The following is a 19,049-nucleotide window of genomic DNA, read 5'->3' on the forward strand; positions in this document are numbered from 1 at the left end:
TAGACAGCAACAGCCAGTTTGCTCCCGACATCCCCACACTAACCAAATGTAGCGTAGTTAACCTTTCTTCCCGTGACCTTACACCCGCGGAAATCTCTCTACTGGAGAAGGGATTATCGTTTTGTCCCAATAACAGTAAAATCGATGAATATCAGCTACATCTGGATCTTGACAACTTTGCGCGGCGACTACGCCTTACGGAATACTTCTACGACAAACCGCAATCAAACCTAAATCCTTTCCGTATAAAATCCGATTTTACTCCCAACCCGAACCGAGATAAAAGTCTTGATATGTATATCAAAGCTGTTCAGAAAGATATTCTCAGTACTTATGCAAGCTCAAACAATCGGAAATTCCGGCACAATCTTACGAAAGCAGAACAGCAAAGCTTGTCCGCGCTAGAAAGCAACGAAGGTATCATCATCAAACAGGCTGATAAAGGAGGTGCCATAGTCGTAATGGATAAGCAAGCTTACGTGGCGGAAGGACTCCGTCAACTTAATTGTGCAGACTTTTACAAACCTCTCGAATCCGACCCCACTAATGAAATTGCCGCAGATATATGTAAAACACTAAAACGGTTAAAGACCACTAAGAAAATTGGCGATGCGCTCTACGAATACTTACTTCCTAAAGACCCTAAACCAGGCCGATTTTACATGCTCCCTAAGATACATAAACCAGGCAATCCCGGAAGACCAATTGTGTCCAGTAACGGTACCGCTACAGAAAATATATCGTCCTTCGTCGATCACGTTCTCAAATCTATCCCCCCTAAATTACCTTCCTACGTCAAAGATACCAACCATTTCCTTCAAACTGTATCGCAAGTAACCGTTCCCTCAAGCTGTCTCTTGGCAACGTTAGACGTCACGTCCCTTTACACCAATATTCCCCACGCAGATGGTATAGCAGCGGCCGTTTCAGCATACAAAAATCAACCTGACCAGCCGTATGATCCTACTGTCCTCACCGAACTGCTAACACTGATTTTGACCTCCAATAACTTTGAATTTGATAACAAGCACTATCTGCAAGTTAACGGGACAGCTATGGGCACGAGAATGGCCCCCAACTATGCAAATATCTTCATGGCATCCCTGGAGGAAACATTTCTCGAATGTTCCGTGTTGAAACCACTTGTGTACAAGAGATTTTTAGATGATATTTTTATCATATGGCCTCATTCTGAAAGTGACCTTCTCACGTTCATCAACCGGTTCAACCAAATTCACCCTAACATTCAATTTACCTCCCACTACTCCGCCTCCACTGTTACCTTCTTGGATGTGGAAGTCAAGTTACAAAACGGCGGCATCTCAACCAACTTATACCGGAAGCCTACAGATGCTCAGCAATACTTATCGTTCCGCAGTTGCCATCCAAGGCATACTAAGTTAGCCATACCTTATAGTCAGGCATTGCGCTACCGCAGAATATGCACTAACGATGCCGAACTAGACAACCATCTCCAACGACTAGAACAAACCTTCATTGATCGTGAATACCCGGACAAACTTGTTAAAGACGCTATAGCCAGAGCAAGATCCACAGATCGCCAACAATTGCTCCAAAGATCTCCTCGAGCCAATGGAAATTCTGCAGTAAATCTCACTGTCACATTCAATGGCAGCGTTCCTAACATTACCCGGATACTCAACCGCCACTACACAATTCTTTCACAATCTGATCGGATGAAGGAAATATTCTCACAGCCACCGCGCGTAAGTTATCGCCGGGCGCGGAACATCCAAGACAGACTAGTAAATGCCAAAATTAACAAACTTCCAGAAAATAACATTGGTTGCCACCCTTGTAATGCAACTAGATGCCAAATTTGTAAATCAATGCAAGCCGCTAACTCTGCAGATAGTACCAATTCTAATTATCGGGTCAACATTAATGGCGACTTTAACTGTAATTCTTCCAATGTTGTCTATCTTCTTCAATGTAATGAATGCAACGCCCAATATATCGGACAGACAGCTACTTCATTTAGAACGCGATTCAATAACCACAAATCTGACGTCGCGAAGAAACCTAATCTGCCAGTGTCGCGCCATTTCAGTAAACCAGGACACTCAATCACCAATATATCTATTTTCATCCTGCAGTCAGGCTTTCTTTCCCAGCGACTCAGGGAACAGCGCGAGTCTTATCTCATTCATAAATTCCAGTGTCAGATAAACGAAGATCCAGGAATCCTTTCTACTATTCGCAACCTGCATTCCTAATCCAGCACAATACATACACTCTTTTGTCTCTTTTTCAGGCTCACGGGTATTTCCTCAAGGTCCTGCTGCACAGACCCGGTCATACCCCTTTCACATAGTCACCAACCTATGTTAGTCATGACAAAAGCGCATGCGCTGCTCTCTTTCCCTTGTACATAACCCTCTCCCATATATAAAGCTTGTTCTTGTCACCAAACCCCAGTCCCGTCGAAGGCAGCGCTGACTGCCGAAACGTCGACCCCTATCCCTATATGTGTTAATAAACTCCCCTTTGTGTTTTCCTGTAAGCTCTTTGTCGTCTTCTGATTTTTCCTGCTTATTTCATTCTCGTGGTCAACCGCCCTCCTAAGCTTCTAATCTATATATATATATATATATATACACTCTAAGAAAAAAAGGTTGAAAACGGGTAGAAGCGCAACAGTTCTTCCCGACCTATTTTCCCTCTACCGGCTGCAGGTTGAAGTTGTGCTGTTTTTGCCCTTTTGCTCAACTCTCTCCCCCTAACGGTAGAACCACTGTGGCAATCTTGTCACTATTAGGGTTCAAGTGACACTTTTTTTTCTTTTTGTGTGTTTCGTAGCAGGGTCACTAATGGAAGTGTAAATGGAGTCACTCAAGCGACGAGAATAGTTGAGGGTTACTAATCCTGCGCACAAAGGCGTTTGGTCCAACTTCGAGGTCACTGTTCAAGAGATTAGCCAGAGCGACCAAACACAGAGTGTCTGCGCTTGCGCGGAATCGCTGATTGTGTAAAAGGGGTCAGTATAGAGACGAACGCTGAAAGTGACAGACTGTCGGTTTGCACGTGGACATTGCTGCACCGAAGGCCATACGTGCGGCCTAATGACTATGCTGAGTCGGGTATTCGCATCTGCATGGTGGAAGGTGTTATCGGTTCAGCTGCAATGGTATGAACATAAGCAAGGTGGAGTTAAGACAGAATCAGGTGAGTAATTTTGATATTCAAGATTTTTCTTCCCGAGCGTCTTATATGCAGTGATCAGATGTGTTTTGCGCATTGCGTGTTCGGGTTGACCGGCATGTCGTCTGACACTTTTTCAGCATCCTATGAAACTGCAATATGAGCAAATGCGTTTGTGTAATACACGCAGGTCACCATGACAACTTTAGCACGGCACCTTATCAGCGCCCGCCGGATGTGATTACGGGATCCACTTCGAAAATGAAGAAACGGAGCCATAACATACGGTGAGCCACTGTTTGATGGGAGAAGGCATTCATCGCTCGAGTCATGGTTTTTTAGATGTGCGCTGTGTTATTTATTTATTTTTTTTCTTGGCTTTTGTTCACTGCCGGGTTAGCCTTCTTCTTTTTGCATGCCTATTTCTGAGGGAATCACACATGTAAACATATTTCTGATTTTTTCTGAGAAGTGAAACATGTACCGTCGTTATTATTTATCGCTTACCTTAATTGCTCTATTAATGCCATTTACATTTCAGTTGAAATCATCCGTCCTGCCACGTGTTCCTCCGGCCAGATATTACAGACCGGGCGAAGATTCGTGTGTATTTAGAGCGACGCAGTAGTGTGAAACGTCGAGCCCTCAGAAGTTATCCCGATGCCCTTGTTATGGTGCATGCATGTGGAATTTATGTGCAAGACAGTCCATGCAAGTGCTGTGCAGTCTGATGGATGCAACAATGGAGTCGTCTGTGTTGTGTCGTGTTTTCGTTCGTGTCTCCGTGCTCAGGCTTCTTCAAAATGGATGTACCTTTCACATTGGTATAAGCGCAAGTGTACGATTCCAATTGTGACGTGCTAATAAAATGCTGTGACCAGTAACAGTTGTCTACGTACATGTTCTATCTTATCCACACAAATACTATACGTCAAGTTCTTCTCAGAAGGGCAGACGTCCTTCATGAAAGGCGGAGTAAATATTTCCCTACAAGGTCTAAATGCCCCGTCATTACGGGTAGAGATATGCCACCGGTAGGCACAGCACGAATAATAGCAGAGATTATTACCATTTCGGGTAAAAAATTACCTTCCAATAAGGGAGAACAGTTCTACTCACGGTAGAACTGTCTTCCGGGAATGGTTGAATATTTAGCGTCAAGATGGGCAGATATTTCTTATCCTTGGGGTAGAGGTGTCTTCCATGTGGAGAGAAAAGATAGACCCCCCAGAGGAATAACAGTCAACCATGTAGGGGCAGAATTTTGCCACTAACAGGGTAGAATTCTCTTCACACTCAGGGGTAGAACTGTTCCACCAGTGCGGTAGAAATGAAGGGGTAGAAGTGTTTCTACCCCTCACTTTCTACCCCAAAAGGGTTGAGAATCTGTGACAACACACTTCTACCCCAAAAGGTAGAAAATTACACCTTTTTTTCTTAGAGTGTACAGTCGACCCGCGTTTATCCGGACTTCATTTATCCGGATCCTGCGCTATCCGGACAAAAAAGCATGGGGACGGATTTCTCCCCACGTATTTCGCCCTCGTTTATCCGGACTTCAGCTTCCAGACTCGGACGAGGATTCCAGGGAACAGAAGTGACTAATACCCAACAATCGGCTTCAGTTATCCGGTCATTGTCCAGGAATGACACTTGGCCCACACCTAGTTAAGCGAGGTCGGGGACCCTGGTCGTGGCCTCCTTTTTACTCACACAAAGACGGTGTTCCTAGGAAGAATTTTCTCCCTTTCCGACTTTGCACGTTACACAAAAGTAATCCAATCAGCAGTCTGGTCATTTCAGACTGAGAAGGTCCGCAACGAGGACCCCTGCGCTGCAATCACACATGACGACATTGTCAGTGTTGTCGCTTCCGATAGTGTTCAAGAAGAATCTGATGATTAAAGCGTGGAGTTGTCGCGTGTTGAGTGAGGCCAGGAGACAAAAGGCGTCAAGTCGGACCAAACTATTTTATTGACCGTCCTAGCCGGTCGCTCGAGTAGAAGAAGAAGTAACTAGCTCGCGTCTCGTGAGCGCGAGATGGCAGGGCACAAACAGGGTCATGTGGCCAAAGGCGATGTTGGTGCAGCTAGTGCTGCTACATCATCCTCCCTCCCCTGGAGAAAGATGATGCTGAAGCTGCAGGCTGGACAGTGCGGTGCAGATCCCACGATACGTGCTTGCTTGAAACTGGGCGCTGTGGGAAAGATCGAGATGCGGCTGAGGGGGCGGCTCGATTGTCATTCTGTGCGTCAGGCTCGTTCGAAGAGTCTGAAGAAACTTCCAGCTGGGTGAAATGCGCCAGAGATGAGGGGTCTAGGTGAGCGGGCTGCAGCCTATCGATGGAAATGTTGTCCTCGCGGCCATTAAGCTGTACACGGTAGAACTTGGCGTATCGGTGCAGAACTTGAAAGGGGCCGTCGAAATGAGGTTGAAGGGGCTTACGAACGGCATCCCGGCGAATAAAAACATGTGTACAGCTTTCAAGCTCTGGGCTGATGAAGGGATGGCTACGAAGGTTTCGTCGGGTTGGGGAAGGGCAGAGCTGGGACATTGTCAAACGGAGTTGGTGAAGGAATGACGATGGCTCGGCTGCTTCGGGGCGCACAGGATGGAAGAATTCTGACGGCAAACGTAGTGACGTCCCGTAGACGAGTTCTGCGCTGGAGGCGCCGATGTCTTGCTTGAGGGCCGTCCGAATACCGAGCAGCACTGTAGGAAGAGCGGCGAACCACTGGGTACGCTCACGCGCGCAGGAGAGGGAGGCCTTAAGGTGACGGTGAAAACGCTCAACGAGCCCGTTTGCTTGGGGGTGGTATGAGGTGGTTCGTATCCGATGTGTGCCGAGGGTCTGCAAGAGCTGGGTGAACAGCCTGGATTCAAATTGGCGGCCGCGATCTGTGGTAAGGGTAGCAGGCACACCAAAACGGGCTATCCAGCCGTGCAAAAAGGCTTCGGCAACGGTCTCGGCGGTGGAATCGGCGATGGGAATTGCTTCTGGCCACCTCGTAAATCTGTCAACGCATGTTAACAGGTATGAATGACCATGCGACGGGGGTAGCGGGCCCACCAGATCGATGTGCACGTGGGAAAATCGGGCGTCAGGGAGCGGGAATGCTGCTAAAGGTGCCTTGTTGTGCCGGTTGACTTTCACACGTTGGCAGACGAGGCAAGCGCGGGTCCATGCCCGAACGTCGGCGTTCATCGATGGCCATATAAAGCGGGTGGTGAGCAGCTTCTGCGTGGCGCGGATACCAGGGTGGGCTAGGGCATGCACGCTATCAAAGACAAGGCGACGGAAAACCTGCGGAATGAACGGCCTGGGTCTGCCCGTGGAGATGTCGCAAGTTAACTTGAGGAGCGATCCGGGCAGAGGCACCTCTTCGAAAGAAAGAGTGGTGGCAGAATCTCGCAGTTTCCGAAGCTCTTCGTCTGACTGCTGCGCCTCGGCGATCTTGGAATAGTCCATCGTCAACTTCGGGAAGGTGACAGCATCGACGTGCATCCTGGACAGAGCATCCGCTACAGGGTTGTCGGTTCCGTTGACGTGGCGAATGTCGACGGTGAACTCACTTATGAAGGCCAGCTGCCGGGCTTCACGGGGAGTGTAACTGTCGGCAGCCTTGGAGAGGAACGCGTAAGTCAAAGGCTTGTGATCTGACAGGATGTAGAACGTTCTTCCTTCGACGAAATACCGGAAGTGGCGGATGGCTAAATAGGCAGCGAGCAGCTCACGGCCAAACGCGCTGTAGCGGGACTGCGCTGGAGAGAGCTTCTGCGAGAAGAAAGACAAAGGTCTCCACTGCCCGTCGATGTACTGCTGTAAGACACCGCCAACAGCATGGTCAGAGGCGTCAACCATGATGTTAGTTGGCGCGCCGTGTTTCGGGTAGACGAGGACAGTAGCGTCTGCAAGGGCTTGTCTGGCAGCGAGGAAAGCGGTGTTCGCTTCTTCCGTCCACGAAAACGGCGTTGAAGATGGCGTGCCGCGCAGCATGTCTGTCAGAGGTCGCAAAATGCGCGCACAGCATGGAATAAATCGTCGATAAAAGTTCACCATTCCCAAAAACTCTCGCAGCTTACGCAGTGACGTTGGCGTTGGGAAGTTGCGTATGGCAAGAACTTTGTGGTCGAGAGGGCGGATGCCGTCGCTGCTGATTAGGTGCCCGAGGAACTCCAGCGATGGCTTGCCGAACTCGCATTTTTCGGCGTTCACAACAATGCCGAACTCTTGGAGACGCTGGAAAAGCGCGCGAAGGTGGTCTTCGTGCTCCTCGGGGGACCCGCTGGCAACGAGGATGTCATCTATGTAGGCAAACGCAAAGGGAAGGCCGCGCAGCACTTGATCCATAAAACGTTGGAAGGTCTGGGCGGCGTTTCGCAGACCAAAGGGCATCCTGAGATATTCGAACATGCCGAATGGTGTAACGATGGCAGTCTTGGAAACGTCGGAGGGTTCTACTGGAATGTGATGGTAAGCTTTTACCAAATCGACCTTGGAGAACATGGTCATGCCGTGGAGATTGGAGGCGAAATCGTGAACATGCGGGATGGGATAGCGATCTGGCACAGTAACCTTGTTAAGGGCTCTGTAGTCGCCGCACGGCCTCCAATCTCCGGTCTTCTTCGGTACCATGTGCAAGGCTGATGACCAACTGCTGGAAGAAGGCCGGACGATTCCAAGCTGGAGCATGTGTTGGAATTCCTTTTTCGCAATGGCGAGGCGCTCGGGGGCCAGGCGACGAGGACGGGCATGCACGGGAGGACCTGTAGTGACAATGTGGTGAGTCACTGTGTGCATCACGGGCTGCTCGGTGTTACATGGTTTCAAGAGGGATGGGAACTCCTGCAGGATGGCGGAGTATAGACAGTTTCCAGCCTTGAAGCGGGCGATGCGGCTGCACACTGAATGGCGACAGGGGATGCCGTTGACGCGAAACCGGGTTTCTGCATCCCAAAGCAAGCGTTTCTTCATGTTCACCATGAGACCGAAATGGCTCAGAAAGTCTGCTCCCAGAATAGGGTACTGCAAGTCAGCCACAAGGAAAACCCATGCGAAGGAGCGGCGGAGGCCCAAGTCGAGAGTGAGGGAATGCTCTCCGTACGTCGCAATCGGCGTGGAATTAACAGCTTGCAGGGTGCGGGACGTTGGCTTGCGTGGTGAACGGAAAAGAGAGGACGGAAGCACACTGACGTCAGCACCGGTGTCAACAAGAAACTTTAGTCCGGAATTGTTGTCAAGAACAAAGAAGAGGCGGGATGGACGAGTGCCAGAGTCACCAGCCGCCATATCTAGTGACTGGCTCGGGAGTTTCACTGGAAGGTGCATGGTGGTGTACAGTTGCGAGCCTTGGTGCGGAAACGGCGATGATACCAGCAAATTCCAGCTGGAGATGGGGAACATCGATGCGCGAAGCGGGATCGGCGTGAAGACGGAGAAGGACTGCAGCGGCGGAGGGCTGCAACCTCCAGCTGCAGGTTGGAGATCTGTTCCACGAGCTGAGAAAGGTCCACTGCTTGCGGCGAGCTGGAACCAGTAGCCGTAGGCGGAGAAGGGGGGTGCGAGTCCACAGCTGCGATCTGCGGTGGTGCCATTTCCATCACCTTGTCGGCAAGGTTGGCCAGGTCGTTCAGGCTCATGGTGCCAGCAGCGGCTAAAACCATGCAGACATTGGCCGGCAACCGCTGGAGGAAGAGTTGGCGGAGCAGGGAATCGTCGATTACGGCGCTGTCGGGACGGTCGCCGAGCAGTTGGCGCATACGCCGTAAGAGCTGAGAAGGCGCGCGATCTCCGAGTTCTTCTTGGGTCAGCATGTCCACATCTGTACGGCGCCCATAGCCAGAGCTGGTTCGCGGCGCCAACGCGGAACACACAAAAAAATGTTGGTTTGGAGATGTCATCGATAAATAGATTTTATCTGTTGATAAGTTTCTTGAAACAAATCCTCCACTGGAGCAGGATACTACCAGCATTTTCAGACATCTGTTGGGTACACGCATGGGATACGCTTGTATTAAGAGCTTGACATGAGATACCACTTGATATTGGAATATTATAACATACAAAACAGCTAAGAGATGAAAGCAAAATTTAGAAACAAATCTTTTGTTTTTCTTTCATCCTTCATTGCTTTGTATGCATGCAGTTTGTTGCATGAGCTCAGCATACAAGGGTGTGCCCTTGGATGCGTGCTTGAAGGAATTACGTATCTCCACCAGAGCATGTTATCATTGCTGAAATTAACTGCAATTTCAGACATTTAGTATAAGCTATCCTTGCAATGTACAATTCTCAGGTACACTGCAGAGGGGCGTACCCTTGTAAGGCTGAGTACCTCGTGCTATCACTACAGTGCCTTTTCACAATGCTGTGCAGCTGTCTATGCCGTAAAAAATCTCACAAATTGATTTTAGATTAATGTGACCACATTCCTTCAACCCCTAGGTGGGACAGTGCTGTTATTCTTCATCTAACTTTTCAATTTGTATTCTCTTTATTTTTATCGTTTGCATTTTATGTACAGCGGAGCACACACATCACATCAAATACTTTGGCCAGAATGTATTCTGTTCCTTTTTTCTTTTCTTTTTTTTTGCTCTGTCTTGATACTTGTAGATATGATGAAAAAAATCTTGCCCTGAACTTCCATTTCGTCATTATCGTGAGCTGATTATATCATTATATCAAGACCATTCTCCTCCTCCGAGGCAGCTTGATGAGCAAATCATGCGATCTTTGCTTTCCACGAAGTATTGTTGAAAGGATGGCGAACACATCATAATATTCCATTGGTTAGATCGTGGAAAGATCTGAGCTGGAAGAGGGCAACATGAGAGTAAAAACCGCTTGTTTAGCCACGTCTTTTTTTTTTTTCATTCGGGGATTGTGCCAGCCAAAAGCAGGACAAAACACCGTCCTCAAGCAGGCCGGCGGGACAGCGGCCTAAATGAGGACGTCTGATCCCATTATTTTCGATATATACATCTTTTTACTACTTGCGTTAGATGTTGCCAGAGTGGATGTCAGTAACAGAGCATTAAAGCACAAAGTCAAGTCTGTGACGGCTCGCAGGCCCTGGACAGCAAACACGCCGCCGTCGCCTATGAAGCTGTTGTTGCGCTGCACTGGCTAATGTATAATCGACAGGCACTTCTCACTGCTCACGTGTGGAAGTTTCTCCTGGATGTCCTTGCAAAGCTCGTGTGCTTACCGGAGGTTGGTCTTCAACAGCGCACGTTAATGTTTTGTACACGAATGTGAGAAAGTGCTGTTACACAACATGCTACAAACAGCACACAACAGCTGAGAGACTTAGTTCTCGACCTGGTTGCACGAGCCGAGGCGATGCACGACAATGGATCCTTTCAGGGGCCTGCCGACAAGCTCTTTGACGTCGTGGAAAAGTGTGTACAGTTTGCACCAGTGAGTATCGTACGTTAGCTAGAGCCCCTAGCTTTCTGCGGTGGAAAATTTACTTTTCCGCACGATTTACAAATCTGCTGGATTCCACGTGCAAGAAAAAACGAACAAAAGAAAGTGCGGCATTCTCCCAAAATCGCGTGCTGACTCTTCCCGTGCACTTTTCCGGCCTTTCGTAACTTTTCAGGGAGCAAAGAAAAACTTGACTCAACTCTGTCAATCTCTCTCCAGTCACTGCAGTCACGACTGATGGGGTTCAACCCGCGAAAAAAATTAATTGGCAATAAATTGATAAAAATAAATAAATACAGAACGAAAGAAAAAAATATGTCACAGATCGATTGAAATCCTTACATAGTAATTCTGTACGACATGGAATGTTGTGCGAAAAATGGGCGATTCTGATGGACACAGCAGGTTCCGTCAGACATGGCCAAATCCGTGAAATTTCGAGAATTCACGAAAAGCTATGGGCTCTACTCATGACCAGGTTGTTGCATACCACGCGCTATGCCTTTATCGTTCAGCAGGAATCGTCTGTGCAACGTCTCATACAATATCAAGCTGACAGAGTTCAGCTTCCCGCACGCAACTGGGTCAGCAACTTGTCGCAGCTGGTAGAGCGGTATTTCCAGGCGGAAACTTGCGGTCTCATTCGTGAGAAGACTTTGGACGTTCTGTCGTTTGTTCTGAGCACTAACAGACACTTTGACGAGGCAAGTTTGTGCATCGTAGGTTTGCAGTACTGCAGGAAGCGCAATTGTGACCATGGTATGTCCAGGAGGAGCTGCTAGAGAATGTTATCCTTCCTCACTTTGGATTCAGTTTCTAACCCGGTGATTGTCACAAAGGCGGTTCAACTCCTCACAGACTTCTTGCAAGACAGCGCAAGTGCACGTAATGAAGAAGTGCTGGAAATAGTGGGAAAAGTGAGTAATTTTTCTGTCTCCGAAATGCCATTGTACGGGATTAATCTAGCAAATAGTATTACACATTTTGATCGTATTGTAGAGATAGAAAACTGTGTTTACCCCGCATCAAACTTTTCAGACTGATCACCGTTTTCCAGATGTTTTTTGGAATTTTTTGCGAGTGTTAGCGTCATGTAGAGAAAAAACAAAAATCGAGCAGCATCTCACCACATACATTTTCAATGGCTTATAATCACACAAACAACATCATTTTTCGACTATCCCCGCGTTTGTTGACCAAGAGCGAGGGAGGCTCCGCCTCCTGGCTGTGTGCCAATAGGAGGATGCAGAGGGCGGGCACTTCCCAAGCCTCTGCTTTCGCCTAAGAGATGGCACAGCGTTACCATTGTTTTGCGTGTCACAAGGCTTCTGCCACACTCTTAAAAATGAACTTCACCGCATAGCACGCTCCTAGCCAACCATCATCTCGAATGGTATCATTACCTGATTTGTTAAAACCGGGAGGTGCACGCCTTTTTGTGACAATGATGAACAGCATAAGTGTCACAATAAGGCATGCCCCTCTCGTTTTCAACAAATCAGGGCGGATAATGACATAGTTCGAGATGATGGTTGGCTAGGAGTGTGCAATGTGGCGAAGTTCATTTTTAAGAGTGCATGGCACGCCAGCCGGAGGGGCCGTCGCAAGAAGCAGACGAATGCGAGTCACCACGCGCACCCGAAGCGGTAATGCTGTGCCATCTCTTAGACGAGAGCAGAGGCTTGGGAAGTGCTAGCCCTCCGCATCCTCCTATTGGCCCTTATCCAGGAGGCGGAGCCTCCCTTGCTCTTGGTCAACAAATGCAAGGGTAGTCACGTTATGCACTACAGAACCCTCTTCTTCTGTATGTTGGAAGTACCTGTGTGTTGTGATATGAAAATGAAGCGCACACAGGAAAAAATGGCAGCTTTTGAGAAAGATAGGCCATACAAAATGCAGGGGGTGAGACTTTGCTCAGTTTTTAATTTTTGTTCTACATGGCCAATAACACTCGTAAAAAATTCCAATAAGACTCGCGACAAATGGTCACCAGTCTGCAAAGTTTGATGCACGATAAATGCAGCCTTCTATGTTTGTGATGCGATTGAAATGTGCAATGTTTGCTAGACTAACCCTGTAGATGTATGTACTTATATGTGGCCGTTTATCAGGTTCTGAACTATCCATCGTGGTCGGCAAAGCCAGGATCAGCCGAAGAGGTCCGAGTGATCGAGACGACCGCTCAGGGGCTCATAGATGTCTTCAAAGTATGCTGCCATCTTTAAAATGGTTTTCATTTTATTATTGACACGCGTTCCGTAACGGTGCTTCAGAAAAAGATGAGGGTTGTACCTGAGACCGCCATTTTAGCCTACAAATTTCTCACAGACCATTTGCTGCAACAGAACGGGCCACCAGAGCCTGTTGATGATTGGCACCTGTGAGGCTTGTGGTACGTTATGCTCTTATTGATAGTGCACTGTCTTTCTACAGTACTGTCATTAGAGGCACTGACCTGTTTAGTTTGGGACAGATCTGCTCGTAAAGTAGCTTCTTTGCCCGCCTTCATGCAGTTCTCCAATGACTGTACTGCCAGACTTTCATCTTGACAAAGGCGTGATACAGTCTGCTTCTGTTCTCTTTGTAGATACTGAATTTCTTGCTTTGTATCCGTCTTGATGAAACTTGTCAGCTTGGAATCAGTGACAATGATGGCATTCATTTCAGTCCACACCTTCTCCCTTCAACCAGGTGACACAACACAACCATATTAAGTGTTGATCCACATCCTAATCATCACTCATTTTGAGCAGAGAAAGCTTGAGCGATAAAGCCAGTCAGGTAGCATCATCCCCGTCTGCAGGAAGTCCAGTTGTAGAACCAGCTCAGCTCAACGTTGCTTACATGAACCTGGAAGATGCATTCAAGGCAGTGGTTGCATGTGTCAAGCTGGTACGCGTGTTCTTTTTATGCTAATTGCTCGGCGTTAGTAGTACTTGCAGAGAAAAACCATACTTTTGGTGATTGTAGCCATAAAAATGACTTCAGACACTCGCAGACACCATTTTGCTCCAGCAGACGACACAGAGCCTTTACACGTTAACAATGTGAGGGAGAGGCGTCGTTTAATCTAGACAAACTTTCTTAGACTACTATACAGACTCGTAGTTTAAAGTGTCCAAGGAGATAAATACCCTTCTTGCAAATATCTGCAGCATCTGGCATGCAAAATAAGTTTGTAGTAAATGTCTAACGAATGTCTTGCATGGTATTGCGGATCATTATCAATTTTCTCGTAAAATATCTATCACAGAAAACATACGAGAACTCGTAAGAAATTTGCAAAGCATGTACAAGCGTGTTGGCATTGTACTTTGCTGACCAGGTTAGATTTTCTGTCTTCTTTATTGCTCAGGAACGGGAATGGACAGTTCTGTCATCAGTGTTGCAGCGTTTGCCAGGTCTGATGAAAGATAGGGGCTTGGTGCTCTGTGGACAGTGCTCCATAAAGAAGCTCTGCCTTGCCCTGTGTTCTCTTGTGAGTAAATGTTCTCAATGTGTAGCACTACTACTGTGACTTCACCTACCTACATAGTTAAATGGACAACCACAGTTTGACCTCACACCTAGTCCCATAAAATGCAGGTGGCTGACAAAGGCAAAAAGGCCTTCGAACAACTTCGTAGAGTCCCACCAGGGGTGGTTTCGTCTGACCTCATAGTGCTGGTTTTGCCTGTCCTCGGAGTCCTAACTATTTACCGCGGAGAACTGGACAGCTATGTTGTGGTAAGTCATTAGTGGGGAAATTTATTCCCAGTGGTGACATGCATGGAAATCATAAGCTGACAGGCTAGAAGGAAGAGAAAGCAAAGGATCTGCTGTAAGGAAGAGGTTTCGGAAAATATGGATACTGAACCTGTACGAGCAAACGTGATACTACCGACTGGATGTCAGTGTGGATAACATTATTAGTACCCACAAAGTCCCTGTAACCTCTGCAACTGCGCTACTCGAAACAAGTGCATCCTCACACATATTAAACACATCCACGAATATTGTATTTGTGGGAGAGAAACGTCTTTGCTTCTGAGCGTTTAGGAGAATTATGTCATCTACACTCTTCCAGCAGTTAACTGCACAACGAAGGATGGCATGCCATTTTCGTTCATTAACCACTCTCAATTGTGGCTCCACCTAGCTGGACACTTGAGCTTACCTACTTGAGGAGATCGGCACGCACTACATGCACTGGATCTGCGCACGTAACCTTTGTTATCGCACCTCACCTGCACACACCGCAGGTCTTGTGATTATGGTCACTGTATTCATTATGGAAGCTCAGCTGCTGGTATCTCCCGTATCGCTTTATACTTAGAGGTATGCGCAGGTTTGGTTATACCTGCAAATGAGGATTGCTGTCTCTGTCTACGTCCCCCAGGTGGAGCCAAAATTGACCCAAAGAATCCAAAATGGTGTCAAAGTGTGTCATCCTCTGCGTTGATAAGCCTGGAATAGCATTTTTTAGGGACAGTTGTTGATGACACAATGTTCCTGAGTGGCTTGTAACATAACATTTTCAACATGCGGATTTTTTCCCACAAATGCAGTGACCGCGAATGCGTGGATAGACTCAAGATCTGCGCGGGTGCGGATACACCTATTTCAAGCAGCGCGGTTGTAGATGCGGTCGCAGATCTGACACACGCACGTACAGTGCGGATGCGGATACTGTCAGTGTTGTCTGTGCTCACCTCTGACTATATTGGTAGTTTGGCCATCGTATCATCAATCATGTTTCGCAGAATGTTCATCAGCAGCCTAGAAGCGGGATTGGTATCTAAGTCTGCCTGTACCTGCATTCGAGCTCTGATGCTGACAACACTGGAGATGCCCGATGCTATGTACAAGCTGTTTCCTGAAGTCCTGCAGAAGTTGGCTCAAGTACCTGTCAAGTAGGTTACTGCCCACACTACCACTCACAGAAAATATTGAGAAAGTGTGCCGTCTGAAAAGATGGGCTAAAATATACCTCATCTTACCTTATCTTGAAGAATGAACCTGACCAGGGTGGTACATAAACATCATTTATCAAAGTTGAAGATTTCACACATTTATCCGAGGCATTAAAATTTAAACCTCATCCTCATGTCGCAACACTTATGCAACATATTTTAAGAAAAGATCTTCCAGGGAACAGTAGTGCAAGCGATACTTCCCTGACGACCTTTTTATCGGCCGCGCAACGTATTACTGCAATTTTCTGGAGCAGTGTGGTAGCTTAAATTTGAATATGATCGTGGACTGATTTTTCAGCCTCCAAAAATAAGGACACATATAACAAAGGGAGCCATTAAGTTATCAGTGGCTTTGAGCAAGATTTGATATTTCAGATGTTATCAGAATTCCTCAGCTGTATGTCAGCTTTGTGGAAGAAGAATACAGAAACATCTTCGCTATTGCCCTGCCTTATACAAACCCTGTCAAGTGAGTGTCTATGATTGTCGCGTGAAGTACCTAATGTCCAATAGTCTTACATGCGTGTGAATTTTCTGTATTGCAGATTCAATCACTTCACTGTTGCGCTTGCTCTGCATGTCATTGCAATGTGGTTTCTCAAGTGTCGTATCACGTTTCGCAAAGATTTTGTGTCCTATATCGTAAAGGTACGCATCACTGATCTCATGCAACAGAGTCGTTTTATTTTGTTATCAAGAGGGCACTTTGTTGTCTAAAGAATATTGTATTTTCTTATCTGGCACACAGTTAGTCTTTCCTATGTACTGGGCCTTTAGCAGATGCCCTTTGTTTCCCACTACCTAGAAGACACTAAGTTTTTTACTAGAGGACACGTACCCTTAATGTTATTCGGAAAATGCTTTAGCCTTCCTATAAAGAGGACACTTTTTAAATATTATTTATGTGGTGGACACTGACCTTGTCATCTAGCAGACACTCTTCTATAATGAATGAAACTGGCACCACCCATAAGATGTGGGGAATGCTATTAGGGCTGTGCGAATATTTGACATGTCGAATGCGAATCAAATATTTTTGGTATTCATATTCAATTTGACAATTTGATGTTTGTGGCTTTCGAATGAATCGAATATTGTTGAATATTTATTCGAGATCTTCCAACTGCACAAGCCGTTCGCAACCCTACACGGACGATTTCAGGAAGAAAGATCCATAGGGAAAGAAGATCCAAACGAGAAAGAACATCCATGCAGAAGAAACATCCATAGGGAAACAGATCTTTTTGCCGCATGGATCTTTTTTCCTTATGGATGTTTCTTCCCTATGGATCTTTATTCCCTCTGTCACGTGACCACATTGGAACTTCTTTGTGTTGTACAGTTACAGTTCGCATTGCGACATGACTCCTTGCGTTTATGTTTTCCTCCTAAGAAGTACTACGTCGTCGTCACTTAAGCGTTCCGAGTAGGGTAGGGTTTTATGACTTTTCAAATTTGGGAGGGAAAAATCGGGTGCTATTTACAACCGAGAATTCGGGAAGAAATCGGGCGCCGTGATCTCTGTTTGATATGTCACTAGGGAAGTTTCGGGTGAAACGAAAGGCGTATGAAACAAGCCGCTGCTCTGACACAGGGACGAGAAACAAGAATATTTATATTTCCGCCCGGAACTAGGGCAGTGAATGACCACGGTATTCAAACACTTGCCAGAGCTCCACAACAGCTTGTCTTTGACTCATGCAGGAGGTGATCCTAAATACAGGACCAGTAGGTTGACACAAATAGCTGTCTTTGCTGACATTATGATTTACTTTTCCGACAGTTTACAGAGAACGACAAGGTGAAGGACCACAATAATTACAATAATTTCGGGTAGATATCGGGTTTGATCCGAATTCTTGAAAACTGGTTCGGAACAGAACTATCGTGAAAAATCGGGTTTAACCCGAAAATGAAGTACCCTTAGCACTCGTTGTTATTGTTGTTGCTTACTGTATTTCATGAATTCTTCACAATCAGTATTTGTAGAATAAGCAAATAATAATTAGTAATAATACCCTCAATATGTAATATGGTTCCTTGTCCGAATGGCAATCCGTCAGTTCAGTCGAAGCGATTCCGATCACTTGGTACTTCTGCTGATACTTGGAGAGCTTCTGGATCAAAAATGCTATCATCAAAGACATATGGGGTCAATTCAAGAATACCGGGCCTCGAACCACGAACATGGCACAAGACTGACACAACGGCCTACTGAGTCGAATCGGGGTCGGCAATCCAGTTTGGCAGAGCTGTTGCAGTGGCTTCGAACCTCGCAGCATGCCACTCAGAGTCGGATGCATGCTCTGAGGCTTGATCCGCTCGCCATAGGAAGACCACAGTGCCCAAGCGTGCTTCGGAGGAAGAGACTGTTGCTTTCCGAGATGGACACATTAGCAACGTATGTAGCAGAGCACGTCCCCACGTTTCCTCATGTTGTCAGCTACTTGGACTCAATCATTGATATCTGCGTGCAAGTTCGAGATATTTTGAAATTACTTTGTGGCTGTCGGAATGCAATGACACACTGCTGCAAAACGAGAGACTGCTCAATTCGTGTCCGAATAGTGCTGATTCACAACGGAGCATTTTCTTCTCTTAGGATGAGGAAGCTGGGAACTACTGCAAAACTCTAACGTGTGTGGCTCCAAATTTTTGCGAATTTGACAGAAGGCATATCTGCCGTACGGCCTGAATTTTTCTCTTTTTTTTATAGTTTGCAGCAGCATCGGGGGAGGGGGGGATAGGGTTATATATTTCCTCAATAACTCGGGTGTAATCGGGTTCCGCTGAACCTGATTCAACCCAGTTCTGGTGGAATCTAATTGAATCAGGTGCAATTCCTCGGAATGCTCTGCGTAATACACGTTACACACCAGTAGACACAGAACATTCCGCAGTGTCTTTGTTTGGTGTGTTGGACAGGCCGTGCCCTTCAACCTAGTGGGATTCGAGGGGTGGATTCCCACAAGTTCTGTGGTCCCTGGTTCCCTGGTCCTGAGGTCTTCGTGGAAATATCGGGTTAAACTTAATACAAACAGCAGTATGGTACGATGGCCCACTTATTAAGCATTCTTTTCGATCCGATATACACATTCACGCGCTTCCTCGCTTGGATTCCCTTTCACTATTGACCTTTCTGCCGCGTGGATCTTCTTTCCCTATGGATGTTTCTTCCGCATGGACCTTCTTTCTCATTTGGATCTTTTTTCCCTTTTGATCTTTTTTCCATCTGTCACTTGACCCCGTTGGATGTTCTTTCCCGTTGGATCTTTCTTCCACAAGCGTACACGGACCTCTCTTGCACACTTCGGTGTATCACTCACCAAGTCCGCTAAACGATTCCTCCACGGCTCCTCGTCATCCAGGTGTGGCATACTAGGTAACCAGCACTCACTAACGAAACGTACATGGCGGACGGCTAAAATTTCACGTAAACATTGCGTATGGAATGTCCGCAGAACATATTGCTTCATGAATAAACGTTCTTCACAAAGGCG

General features: G+C 46.8%; 2 protein-coding genes across 2 annotated transcripts; one reads left to right on the plus strand and one right to left on the minus strand.

Annotated features, from left to right (window-relative positions):
* Positions 1 to 8,475: 8,475 nt before the first annotated feature.
* Positions 8,476 to 8,976, minus strand: LOC135374206 (uncharacterized). The gene has a single exon (XM_064607201.1). The coding sequence runs from the start codon at positions 8,974 to 8,976 to the stop codon at positions 8,476 to 8,478; it is 501 nt and encodes a 166-aa protein (XP_064463271.1).
* Positions 8,977 to 12,898: 3,922 nt separating this feature from the next.
* On the plus strand, positions 12,899 to 16,191 carry LOC135374219 (tuberin-like). The gene is made up of 8 exons (XM_064607222.1): positions 12,899 to 12,986; positions 13,182 to 13,285; positions 13,348 to 13,486; positions 13,950 to 14,072; positions 14,180 to 14,320; positions 15,337 to 15,486; positions 15,925 to 16,018; positions 16,095 to 16,191. Exons 3-6 carry the CDS (start codon positions 13,439 to 13,441, stop codon positions 15,373 to 15,375), a joined length of 351 nt encoding a protein of 116 aa, XP_064463292.1. The 5' UTR covers positions 12,899 to 12,986; positions 13,182 to 13,285; positions 13,348 to 13,438; the 3' UTR covers positions 15,376 to 15,486; positions 15,925 to 16,018; positions 16,095 to 16,191.
* The last annotated feature ends 2,858 nt before the right edge of the window (positions 16,192 to 19,049 follow it).

The sequence above is a fragment of the Ornithodoros turicata genome, unplaced genomic scaffold (genome assembly GCF_037126465.1).
Source record: "Ornithodoros turicata isolate Travis unplaced genomic scaffold, ASM3712646v1 Chromosome48, whole genome shotgun sequence".
NCBI lineage: Eukaryota > Metazoa > Arthropoda > Arachnida > Ixodida > Argasidae > Ornithodoros > Ornithodoros turicata.